Genomic DNA, 12,750 nt, shown 5'->3' with positions numbered 1-12,750 from the left:
GTGGGTGCAAGGAAACATGCTGTGAATAGAAAATAAGGTCAGAGAGGGCATCCTGCCATAGGACCCTTGAAGGCAGTGTCTTAAAAAACTTACATGCTGCTTCAAGCACTGTTCACAGATTTTTGACTAAATCATCATTTCTAATCTTATTTTCTATTACCAGAGTGTATTTATTAAATGTGCAAAAGTCAAGGGATCAACAATCAAAATGTGGTTTACAAATTAAAAAAAAACCATGTTAATAGGTCACAAGATCAGATTGGGTGAAAGCTTGATGGGCTACTTGAAGCAAACTTGGGGTGAATGCACAGTACCGTATGAAGGCACTGATTCTCTGGTATCATTTTCTCCACATAACACCTGGCTACCTAGATAAAGAGTAAAATGACAAAGCTTTCACTATGATGTCTGAATTACTCCCTTCCCTCTAACCCGCAACACCTGTGTGTCCATAACAGCGCCTACTTACTATGATCAATATAAAACGTTCGGCCATCCAGGTGAATTCTTTCTTCCCAGCCAGGCTAGTATCCGGGGAAGGAAGGGAGACAGAAAATACAAACATTAGCTAGGAGTTCCAAAATCAAAGGCAACATTTAAAAACCACAGGACACCTTTGTTCTCTTTTCTGCTAGGGTACATTTATGCATTGAGCATGAACTAAATACGAACACTTCAAGTTGACTCCTGACAATGTCTAGCAACACCCTTTATCACGTGCTCAGGTCTCAGATGTGCTGACTGTATGAAGAACAGGAAATGGGCTGCCAGCTCAAAAGCTTCAAAGGGAAACTGTAGCATTCCATGGAACAGGGGAGTTTGAAGTTGAGTACTATTTAATTAAATAAACACTGAGTATTAAAGGAAGGGAAGAGGGGGTTAATATAAAAATGTTAGACACGGTTACTGTATTTATATTGTCCAGGCAGTCGATGATCTAATATTGGTATTATCTACCACGAACTTTTACTAGTCAAGCTCAGGAACTAAACAGATTTGGAGAATTTTTTCAAGATAAAGCTGGTATGCCCTCATTATCTAAACTATCCGTATTTGCTATCTGAACCTCAGGAATCCAACAGATTCAGGAAAAATGCTTTCTTTTGTTTTCTAAACTCACGCTCTGGTTCTTTCTATTTGAACCCAGGAACCAAACAGATTTGGTGTGGGATACCTGTATAACCTAATGAATAATGATTGAACCTTAACCTTCGCAGCCTCAAATGTTGCCCTAATATACCAGGCAACAAAAAGGTTCTTACACTTGGAAAACAACCACAAAAATTCCCATTTAAAAACAGCCTTGGAGTCCATCCACTGCCCTGTCACCCCCTACGGCTTTTTCAAATGGAGAGTGAGTTGTTGAGGAGGATGTATGTGAAGGTTTCATTCAAAATCCAATTTTAAGTATATAGCTCAACTCCTACTGAGCCGTCACCAACAAAGGAGAAAAAAACTTAAAAAATCTGCAGGTTAAATGACTTATAGAAACTTTCTATGACTAATTAGACCTTCTTCTGCCATACTATTTCCATTACTTTGGTTCTGATGATTTAATCAGCAATATGGCTGGAACTCAGTGGTTGCTAAGTTACAAAATAAGTGAGTGCCACTTAAATTGTCACCTGCAGATAATGTCTCTTGAGTATCCTGTGTACAAGTTCTATCTTCCACTAGAAGTTAACAATTCAGAAACCTCTTTCATAAGTACTGGATATCACATGAACTGTAATGTACGATTACAATTCAGCTAAACACTTAAATTCTATTAAGAAACACAAACCAATGAGATCCACGAAGCCTGGAGACAGAGAAGGTCCACAGGGCCTCTCCATCAACATAGAGCGGATAAAGGAACAAACATTTTCAGACCATTCCATGTGTCTCCAGTGTACTCACAGGAAGGGGACCAAGGTCATTGGGGTTTAAAGACGTCTTTGACCGCATGTGCACTGGAAATTTCAAACGTGGATCTTCCTGCAAGAAAAATGTAAAAGACAGTAGATGCTAAGTGGAAGTATCTGTGTGCAGTTACTGGGTGCTTTTCTTCTTGAGCTGTTTGTTTCAAGGCAATCAGACTGTCCATGCCTGGAGTGTGAGATAGGTCCCATCTCTGCTTTGTACAGGAAGCCTGGCTGACCGTCTCTTGAGACAGACTGTACTCTTCCTTCTTGTACTTGGTGGAAGGAGGAGAGTAAGAATATTTACATGAAAGGTTAATCATTTCCCCCAAGACCTTGAGAAGGGGAAAGGGAAGAGAGTCCCAGCAGTGATGTTACTAGGGAAACCAGAATGGAGGGTGCCAGTGAATGTAGCACAAAGAGGGAGTGGGGACAATGGTTTCGAAATCTCTCCATGGGTCCTGCGCCCCCGGTGAGGGGAGCCAGCCTAACACGTTAGGGAATAGGCCCCTCTGCCACACCCCGCTTCAGCACTTGTGTTCCCCTCCATTCCTTCCTGAACTCAGCAGAGAATGTGAATCTGGTCCGTGAAGTCACGTGGCTACTCCAGGGAGGGCCGCCTTCCTCAGGCAAAGTCACAAAGTTATGATACGACTTTACTGAGATTCTTGACCAAGTTCTGCAGATTAAGTTCTCATTTATGCCTTAATATTTAAAAGTTTACAAAACATTTTTCTTAAAGCATAGGCTTCATAAGATACCACAGAGAATCAACAAAAGAGAAACATGTACTCTGACATCTTGGGTCAGGCTGCATGATTTACAAGGCATGGTCAGATGTATGATCTTGCAATAGACCCTTGTTAGGAGGTTGGGCACATGTTCTGTTTCTTTAGATGAGGAAATGGAGTTTCAGAGAGAACAAGAAGTTGTCCAAAGGTTATGACCCAGAGTCCAGGAGCTGACTCTTACTTATGGAGACCCAGTTAAAATGCAGTGTAGGCTGGTTGCCGGTGGTTCACGCCTGTAATCCCGGCACTTCGGGAGGCTCAGGTGGGCACATCATTTGAGGTCAGGAGTTTGAGACCAGCCTGGCCAACATGGTGAAACTCCATTCCTACTAAAAATACAAAAATTAACCGGGTGTGGTGGCGCGCACCTGTAGTCCCAGCTACTCGGGAGGTTGAGGTAGGAGAACTGCTTGAACCTGGACAGTAGAGGTTGCAGTGAGCCAAGATTGTGCCACTGAACTCCAGACTGGGCAGCGGAGTGAGACTCTGTCTCAAAAAAAGAAAAAGAAAAAGAAAAAGAAAAAGAAATGAGCTGTTAAGGCCAGATGTGGTGGCTCACACTCGTAATCTCAGCACTTTGGGAGGCCAAGGCAGGAAGACTACTTGAGCCCAGGAGTTCGAGACCATTCTGGGCAACAAAGCAAAACCCTATCTCTGCAAAAAACACAAACAATGAGCTGAGTGTGGTGGTGCATGCCTACCTCAGCTACCTGAAAGGCTGAGGTAGGAGGATCACCTGAGCCTAGGAGGTCAAGGCTGCAGCGAGCCGTAAACTGTGACCGTGCCACTGTACTCCAGTCTGGGTGACGCAGAGAGTCTTGCCTCCAAAAAAAAAATAAAAAGGAGAATCCATATCTTTACCTTAAAAAAAAAAACACACTGTCAACCAAATAAGCTTAAGGTTAAAAAAAGTAAACTGTTAAGACATTTGATATCAGCTTCATTTAATTTTGTAATAGGGCCTTTGCTGCTGCCAAATTACTAGATTTTTCTGCTTCCTAAGTCAACCATGTAAGTCATAGTATCACTGAATCATAATTATAGATCTTGGGAACTAGCAAGGATCAAAAAAGACCACAAATAACAAAAATCAACCTTTGCTTCTTGCTAGTTAGGTGAACTTTTAAATGACGAAAGAAATCATGTTAGCAGTTTGTGATACATACTGACCCTGAACCCAATATACTTTTCTAAAAGGCTAAGCAGAGGCACAAAATAATCCAGTATTCTGCAGTACACTGACATACACAGAACATAAAGAAATACGCTAAGCAGATTTAGGATTGAGAAGGTCCAAGAAGCTGATAATCTGGTAAACATTTGTGACTGGTTAACTACAAACAGAGGAAAAACTGAAAGCACTGAATTTCTCAAAAGCTACCCACTCAATGCTAACTCTGATCTGGACCAGGTAACGCCACAACCACCGGGGGATCCTTGGGTTTCCACCTAGCCAATGACCACACCAGGTTTACAGAAAGCTGAGGACGGCTATTACATGAAAGAGGGCAGGGTTTCTGAATGCCACACACAAGGCCAGCCTGGCCTTGGAATCACACGTACGCTGCCGTGAAAGACAATCAGCCCTATTGGTAAAAGACTGGTGATTTAAAGGTGGAGGGGAGCAAAAAGAAGCTGAAATTAGAGAAAAGTGTCAGGGGGGCAGTGAGGGGCACAGCATGAAGTATAAAGTCAGCTGAATTTCAAAGGTCTGCTAAAGTGGCCTTGCGTGGAAACCCAGACTTCACAGACTGTGAGGGCCAGAGGCCTTGAGGCTTATAATATTATTTCATTATATCAACAATAATAAAAATAATGGCAGCAGCTGCCATGAATCAGCTCTGAGGGCTAAGGCTAGTGGTCACCCCCGAACCCCCACTCCCACCGAGCCACTCAAGGAGGCAGGCATCTCTCTTTAGTTGACAGGGCACGTGAAGTGGCGGTCAAGGCTCTCTATTAGCTATGGACAACTTCAGGGCTGATGAGAAGGTAGGATACTAACGAGGTCTCAGATGCCATGAAAATAAATGATCCAATGCATAAAGCATGCTTGGTTGTTTCTTCCTTTCTTCAGTGTCATACGGGAACTCTTTCATGTGTAATATAAAATTGCTTCCCTCCATCAAGTTCAAAGTGTTTTTAAACAGGATGCAAAGAGCAGTATCTTTTTAAAAAGGGCTTTCCTAATTCAAAATATATAAAACACAGGGATTTAAAAAAATGTGCCTCTTTTCTTTATCTTTTCCATCCTGGAAGAGACCAGCAACCATGCCTAGGGTAATGAGTTTCTGTACTTTGAACTTGGATGGAAAACAAATCTGCAACTTAACTAGGGTGTAATCTTTCTTGCTACAAAAATAAGCCCATGCTTCATCCTGTGAAAGGCATATATACACTAACACGGGTTTAGGATCCCTCACCCATAATGCTTGGGACCAGAGGGGCTTTGAATTTCAAAATATTTGCAGTTATACTTACCAGTTCAGCATCCCTCATCTGAGAATCTGAAATGCTCCAACAAGCATTTATTGCCTGAGTGTCATGTCAGTGCTCACAAAGTTTCAGACTTTGGATAAGTTGGATTTTGAATCTTTAAACTACGGATACTCAACCTGTATACACGTGCTCTGAGCTGCTGAGGACAGAACATCCCTCCTTGGCACATCCCTCCCAAGCCCCTAGTAGTCTCCTCCATGCATTCCCTGAAAGGCCTGACCCAGGCGGGGAACAAAGCCAATCATTGTTTGTTTGTTTGAATGAGGCTAAACTTGGCCTGGCAGGGTGTCTCACGCCCATAATCCCAGCACTTTGGGAGGCCGAGGCGGTAGGATCACTTGAGGTCAGGAGTTCGAGACCAGCCTGGCCAATATGGTGAACCCCGTCTGTACCAAAACAAAACAAAAATTAGCTGGTGTGGTGGCATGTGCCTGTAATCCCAGCTACTCAGGAGGCTGAGGCAAGAGAATTGCTTGAACCCGGGAGACAGAGGTTGCAGTGAGCTGAGATTGCACTATTACACTCCAACTTGGGTGAGAGTGAGACTCTGTCTCAAAAAAACCAAAAACAAACAAACAAAAAAGAATAAAGCCAAACTTTATCCAAACACTGATGGCATACTGCCTTTATCTGTGTGTGTGTCTGTAAAAGGTCATGTTTTATGACATATTTCAATAAATTTTTTAAATTTCTCAATGTATAGAGGGGAAATGTCCTGATACTTTTCAGGCTTCTGGTTGGTGTAAGAATCAATAGTGCCCAGGCTGATGGGGGAAGCAGTGTTATTTTCATCATTTTCAACCTGTACTACCAATTTTTTTCCTTTTTCTATTCTAATGCTCAAATCTAAGGATAGCTATGCCGTTCTCTCATTTGTTCTCTTCCTCTTTCAAAATGAGAATGCTTATACACTGTTGGTGAAAATAAAAATTAGTACAACCTCTATGGAAAAACAAATAAAATAAATTAAAAATAAAAATCAAAGCAAACCCCAAAACCAACTCAAGGCAGATTTTTAAGCTGCAAATTATCTTTATGCGTCTCTCTGGCTCTTCATCTTTTGTCAAAATGAACAGGCAATTTAGAGTATGTCTCCCGCAGGGAGAATCCTGCCTAGGCCTTTGTTTAGAAGCAGTAAAGCAGCTGTGTCAGCACATCTGAATTTGCTTAAGAAGGGGAGTAACTTGTGGAATTTCCAGTTGTTACCTTGAGGATTTTCCACACTAGCAGCAGTAACAAAATGTTGTTCTAACAGATTATAATTTTAAATCAGTAAATTAGTCAATAACAAGTATCTGGGTAAAAAGGGACAACTGGAAATTAAAAATGGGTTTCATTCAGCAACGTTGCAAGCAATAAATAAAGCGAGTGCTGTTTCATTTAAAATACAATCTGCCCAGCTGCAATTACACTGCTGTTGTGGCTTGAAAGGCTGTGAAAAGGTTAGGGGATTTGATTACTAAGCTAGTTGAAATTACTAAAATCATAGCTTATGTTGGCAAGCCACAGTGGCTCCTTACACTAATCCATCTACTTTTATATTCGTTAGCCCTTATTTCTGGAGCCGGTTTCTGGCTAAGGACTTGAAATTACAGCAGTGCTATAGTAAATGAGAACACTGGCAGGACAGCCAGGGGTCCCATGGTAATAAGAAAAAAGACATAAAAAAAACCCAACCAAACAAAAAAACCCCTTCATTACTGTATTTTCCAACGAGCTGCCTGTCTCTTACTCTTGGCTCACCTGCAAATCTGTAACATTATCTGCAGACTAGTAGGGGAGTCAAACCTACATGTTATTATATGCCTTAGAAGCAGTTATCAGTTTACCAAATGAATGTTACCAGATCTAAATGAGAAATTCTCTTGGCAGGCCATTCCCTTATTTCAAAATAGAAAGAGCTCTTAGAGTGGTTCTCACTTAGGGCTGTTGTGAAATGTGTAGGGCATTTCTGGTCATCACTACGTTGGGGTGGGGGTAGTGGTGACCATCAGCACCTGGTGGCAGGAGCCAAGGTAGTTAAATGGTCTGCAACTGAAGGCACAAATGTCCCTGCCCCAAATGCCAAGAATGCCCTTGAAGACACAGTGTCCCACGAGTCAAAGGATTCTAGGAGCACGCCCTCTAGACCTGCTGGACTGAACTGATACCACCCAATGGGCAAGGCATAAAATGACAGCCCAAATCCCCTTGAGCAGGGCTTGTTCTTGAATCTAAGACTGCTGGCCTATCAAAGGGACACACCTAATGTCCATCACTAGAAATGGGAACTAATGGTGTATGTTTATTGTTGATCCAAGACCAAAGAGCTAGGGCCAATGACAATCACCAAAATTCAACCAGTATTCCCATAACATCAGTTTTGAACAAGTAGCACAGATAATAGTAGGACCAAGTTAAACTCTGAGTTAACTCTAGCTAGACAATTCGATGGGGACATAACAGGAAGAAAACCCACCTGCAGCATCAAAAATAGCCAGAAATAAGGGAACCAATTTCAGTTTAATTACAGGTATAGAGATTATACAGCAGAAAAATACCAACTGATTTTCAAAAGAACTATATACTACATTGAAAAAGCCACCCACTGATTCAGCTCAAGAAATAAAGAACTGACAGAGAAATACAAAGATATGCATATTCACCTTTGATTAATCTCATTTTGCTCAAGATAATACAATGTACAGATTCTTTCTTGGGTACAATTCAGGAGTACATGAAACAGTTGCATGGTAAGAAAAATCAATTTTGACAAAATGATCACAAAAAGGAGTATCAGATTTACAACCAAAGTCACTCCATACATCCCCTATCCCATGATTAAGGGCACGGAAATGTAGCTCAGACGTGTGAATACTGATCTGATGTGAACAGTAAATACTGAAGTGACAAATCAAAAGAAGGTGGGTAATGCCAATAAAAGTGCAAAAAGAAACTGACAAAAGAAAAAATTATTTGAAAATGATTATAACTCCTATTTGAAAATGATTATAACTCCTTATTTTGTAAGATGGGATCAATTAACAAAATCTTAACAGCACAGAACAGTACCTTTCCATCCAGCATGGTGAACTGTCTAAACTAGAGTTTCCCAGGAGAAAAGGCAGTCCCAGCACCAGTACCAAAGACAGCTATCAGCCTGTGCCCACCCACTCCCACCCACCCATTTGTGCAGGGGCCAGATGCAGGCTGAGGAGACCCTCTGGAAACACCCTTTACAGTCAGTCTAATTCCTCTGCAAGAACTACAAACACTGAGTAAGGAAATCAAGGAATTAATGCCAGACTTCACGATGAAAACGGAGCCAAATAAAAGCAGCAGCCTTACCCAGGTTGTGGTCTTTGTGTTATGATCAATGAAGAAGGGCCGGCCGTTTGGCGCTATCCTCATTTCCCAGCCGGGTGGCAAGAAGCTCTGTGTGACTTTGTGTTGTGGTTTGGGGGAGTTGTAAGGTGATGGCTGTGGGGACTGTGGGTTGGAAAGGGTGTCTTTCACAGCCCGACGTACGGGTGAGTCCTTGGCACCCTAAAGAATAACAATTAGCATTAGAACTCTTCAGCAGCTGCGATTCCAATGTGCCAAAATGTACCTGGGTATTGTAGGAGGCTTCTCTTTGGAGGCGGACAAGAGGGAAGATTCCCAAAACCTGTTTTCTGTCATTCATTTACTTTTAAATCAATCTAACTTTACATTTCCTCTGTTGGATAAACACACAACAATATTAAGTACTTATAATCACCATCCTTTGGTAGCTACTCAGTATGTACCAAAAATACTGTTCTGTACTAAGCATTATGGATGGAGATTTTACAGAGTAGAGAAAAACGTGCCCTTGCTCTTAATGAGCTCACAGTCTAATGAAGAATAGATTGGCAAGTTTTAGAGCACAGAAAAGAAAAACCTACATCAATAAAGACAATGATCTGGAATCTCACAGTTGTTACCCATGACATTCATATCAGAGTGTGGAAGAGACAGCATCCATTCCCACTTATTGGCATCTGGACCCAGGGCATGGAGAAGCCCACAGTTGTCTCTAAGACACAGTCAAGTTTAGGACCTCAAACCTTTGCTCTTTGGCTTCTCTAACTCTGACATTTGTGATGTTAAAGGATGGCACCAAAACAATACAAACACGACAGAGAGCACAAGCAGATGCCCAGCCACGATGCAGATATGCAAATATGCATCAGAAACATGTATGCCCATAGAATGAAAGACCCTACAGTCGAAAGAAAAAACATGATCAAAGCAATAGCTATGTTTAAAAACTCAATATCAGCACTTGGTATTTGAAAGACAGATTATGCAATTCTAATGAGGTAACAGGCAAAAAGAAGCGAAACACAACAAGAACGGTGGAAGTCCTGAAAAGAGAGTGCCCACGTCCAGTACAAGTCACTGTGGCCTTAGCCAAATGAGAATGAGAATCAGGTGAGAGAGTCCAGGAATGTTAACTGGGCGAGACAGAGAAGCAGGTAGAAAGGCTGCACAAGAACACCCTTCACCACCAACACAACAACTGATCAGAGAGAGGAGGTGGCTGCCAAACTGAAGGCAGAGTTAAGAGAGAAGAAAGAATGGGAGTCACAGGACAGAGTGAGTCCAGTTAGATGAGGTAGCCGTCTCACCTCCAGCGGGGCAGATAAAGTTACTGTTGGCGAGCTGAGGCTACGAGGCCGGCGGATCTGAGGCTCGATTAGATGGTTGTTACTGTTTGTGGCTGATCCAGACGCACCATCTTCTGCAAGCTATTTTGGAGGCAAAAACAAGTTAGCTTCATAGGAGGATCTCCCTGTGTGTGTGATTAGGAGCGCGAACCCAAACAACAACGCAAACAGCAATAATAAGGGGTCTGGCCTATTTAAAGCGTGGAGGAAATAATTAAACATAATGATGGGGGAAAGGATGGGGAAACACATTCAAGGGAAATAAAAATGAATCACTAGCCCAGCCTAAAAACTAGCCTCAGATTAAAGGCAGGGGGTGCGGGGGTGGGGCAGGGAAGAAGCTACACACTGTAATAGGCTCTTACTTTGAAAATATCTTTCACTTCACATTTTAAAAATGTATTCAGTGATAAACTGATTTGAAAAGCAAATTCTTCCTTAGGCTATTATTGTATTTAAAGTAATGCATTTTCTTTGTGAGAAAGCTTTTTACAAATATGACTCTTTCAGAACAATATATAAACACCAGGGAGGGAGGTCGGTCATGTACATTTCGGCTTCTATGGCCTGCAGTTTTAAGTTGGATGGCGATCTTCGTACCTGCATGATAGGTCGAGTCCAAGTTGTGGTTCGATTGTTATGATTGACATAGTATGTGCGCCCCTTAGCATCTTTTCTTTCTTCCCAGCCTGAAGGCAGACCCGGCGTGGTATGTACATAGGCCACTGATGGCTGTTTGTGCAAGAAATCATTATTATTTAATACCTTGCATTTGATTTCTGATCAGTTTAATAAAAAAATGTACACCCAGATAATTATTTTCTCTAAACAAAGTTAATTAGTTCTATTTACATAGAAAATACTTCCAAGTGTCTGGAAAACAGCAATAGATTTCCAATAGCTTCAAATCTACTGTGGAATGAACCCCACACAGTTGCAGATCCAAATTCTTACAGAACTTGGTTCTAACACCCCTGTAGTCTTAAATGTAAAGGGTTGCTGCTAAGGTGATCATAGGGGAAGGGAAAAACATTATCATCTGTTCTGGCTACTAAATTCCACTGCCAAACGAGCTTAAAGGTATTTCAAACTGCCCAGTGTCACTGTGTATAAGAGGGATGCTCTGAGTTTCTCCTCGATGTAGCTCCCATGGGGTGCTCTTCTAGCTTAGTCCTGAATTTCTCCATCAGCTTAGGACCCTTACACTGTACCTTTTGGGGCAAAATTTTAAAATCCCAACACACAGCCCCTTCTCTAGGATGCTGACAGTCACACAGTAGCATATAATCTGGAGTACCACCCAGGACATCTGTGTGCCCCAGCTCAGCAAATCTCCCAGCACCCAGCCTCACACCCGAGGCTGTGTGCGCCCAAGTCCGCTGATAGAAGTGTGTTTCTTTGAAGGCGAACACAGCTTGGCAGTCTTTGGATTTAGAGACCTGTCCAACATAGAGTGACTGTATTTAGACAGTCCACATTTGATCACAAGAAGATCCCTGAGAAACAGTCTAAGAAATGCAGTGTGGATGGAGAAACGCTGAAAAACAAGGATGTGTTGATGATGTATGGAGGCACTGGGACAGATGCTGGAGATCAGAGCTGTCCCAGGAAGGCTTGAACGCATAGGTGATGCATGTAAGGTCTGTGCCTGCAAAACAGCTCTAAGTGGGGAAAAGCTCAGAAACCAGAAGCCGACCACAGCTACACCACGGCTCCTAGGAGAATCTAAAAGTATAGGAACCCATGCCTTAGGAATAACCTCTCATGTGAGGTTACCAAAGGAAGCTGCTTCTTTTAGAGTACTCCTCCTTTCTCTAGCCAGGATCTTCTCCTGTCCCTCCAGATATTTTAGCAGGTGTCATTTTCTTGCTATTAGGCTGAGGATACAAATTTCCTCTGAACCCAACTTCTTCCTTATGTGCTTATGCCACCTCTTCCCTGCACTACCAACAATGTGCCTTGGTGAAGATGATCACTTGGAGTTCCTTGGTGGACCCCAGGATCTCAAATTAGAGAAAGCACCAACAAGGACGCTGCCAAGTAATTTGGAAACCCCATCTACAGAGAAGCAATATGCTAACCTCACAGGCTTAAAAGCACAATTCAGAGAAGGATCACCTGTGTAAGATCATGAAGCAGCTGATTTTAGATTATGTGTAAGAAAAACTTTCTGCTAAAAATGTAGCAACCATTTCCTTAACATTTCCCGAGATAAAGTCCTAAAGCTCCATAAAGATAGTTTATAAAGACAGAAAGACTCAGATCATAGAGCATTCTGGATCCAGGTGTGGAGACTCAGCAGGAGCAGAAGAAACATCAACACTGACTTAATCCTTTCATGAATATTAAACATCAAGGAATTAGCACGCAGTCCTAGTGAAGTTCCTTCCCCCCCCTCCCCTCTAGCAGGGATGCCAACACAAAGGGCTACGTGGATCTGGGCACTTCAATGGACTCCTCTGCTGAGCTAAGTTGTAACCCAAGTTCGTGGTCAATTAGTATATCTGGCAAAGTATGTGCTATCAAGTTTTGACTTACTATTGTTTATCCAATCAATCAAATACTAAATGGAATTTGTTACATTCTCAGGTCCCTCTTCCCAGAGCCCTCCCCTTCCGGTGATCCACCTCCCCCTCTCCCAGGCCCCTTCCCTCCCACAACTCCCCCACAACTCCCCCGTCCTGCCCCTGGAAAACTCAGCTCTGGAAACCTTAAGGATATTTTTGCAGTTACTGAATCTCTGGAAAGGACACTGAGGAGGCAACTGATAAACTGAACGCACTTGGATGTGTCACAGATCATCTCAGAACTGAATCCTAAAGCTGTATGAATTCTAACCACCAGGTTACTTTGTTTTTTTCCTTTTTTTTTTTTTTGAGACATAGTCTCGCT

General features: G+C 42.3%; 1 protein-coding gene across 22 annotated transcripts in view; it reads right to left on the bottom strand.

Moving 5' to 3' along the window:
- Positions 1 to 12,750, bottom strand: part of NEDD4L (NEDD4 like E3 ubiquitin protein ligase) — a 365,913-nt gene that overhangs the window by 50,539 nt on the left and 302,624 nt on the right. For 9 of the 22 annotated variants that reach the window (XM_017951784.3, XM_017951783.3, XM_009192807.4 and 6 more), the window contains 6 exons: positions 10,459 to 10,590; positions 9,820 to 9,939; positions 8,516 to 8,713; positions 1,900 to 1,977; positions 470 to 524; positions 315 to 368 (listed from right to left, as the gene is read on the bottom strand). In XM_017951784.3, the coding sequence (XP_017807273.1) occupies positions 315 to 368; positions 470 to 524; positions 1,900 to 1,977; positions 8,516 to 8,713; positions 9,820 to 9,939; positions 10,459 to 10,590 (637 nt within the window). The remainder of the gene's footprint in view (positions 1 to 314; positions 369 to 469; positions 525 to 1,899; positions 1,978 to 8,515; positions 8,714 to 9,819; positions 9,940 to 10,458; positions 10,591 to 12,750) is intronic. The other 13 variants (XM_017951786.3, XM_017951788.3, XM_017951785.3 and 10 more) reach the window with 5 other exon arrangements.

The sequence above is a fragment of the Papio anubis genome, chromosome 19, assembly GCF_008728515.1.
Source record: "Papio anubis isolate 15944 chromosome 19, Panubis1.0, whole genome shotgun sequence".
Classification (NCBI taxonomy): domain Eukaryota; kingdom Metazoa; phylum Chordata; class Mammalia; order Primates; family Cercopithecidae; genus Papio; species Papio anubis.
The sequence above is the reverse complement of the archived record's forward strand: the minus strand, read 5'-3'. Positions and strand labels throughout refer to the sequence as shown.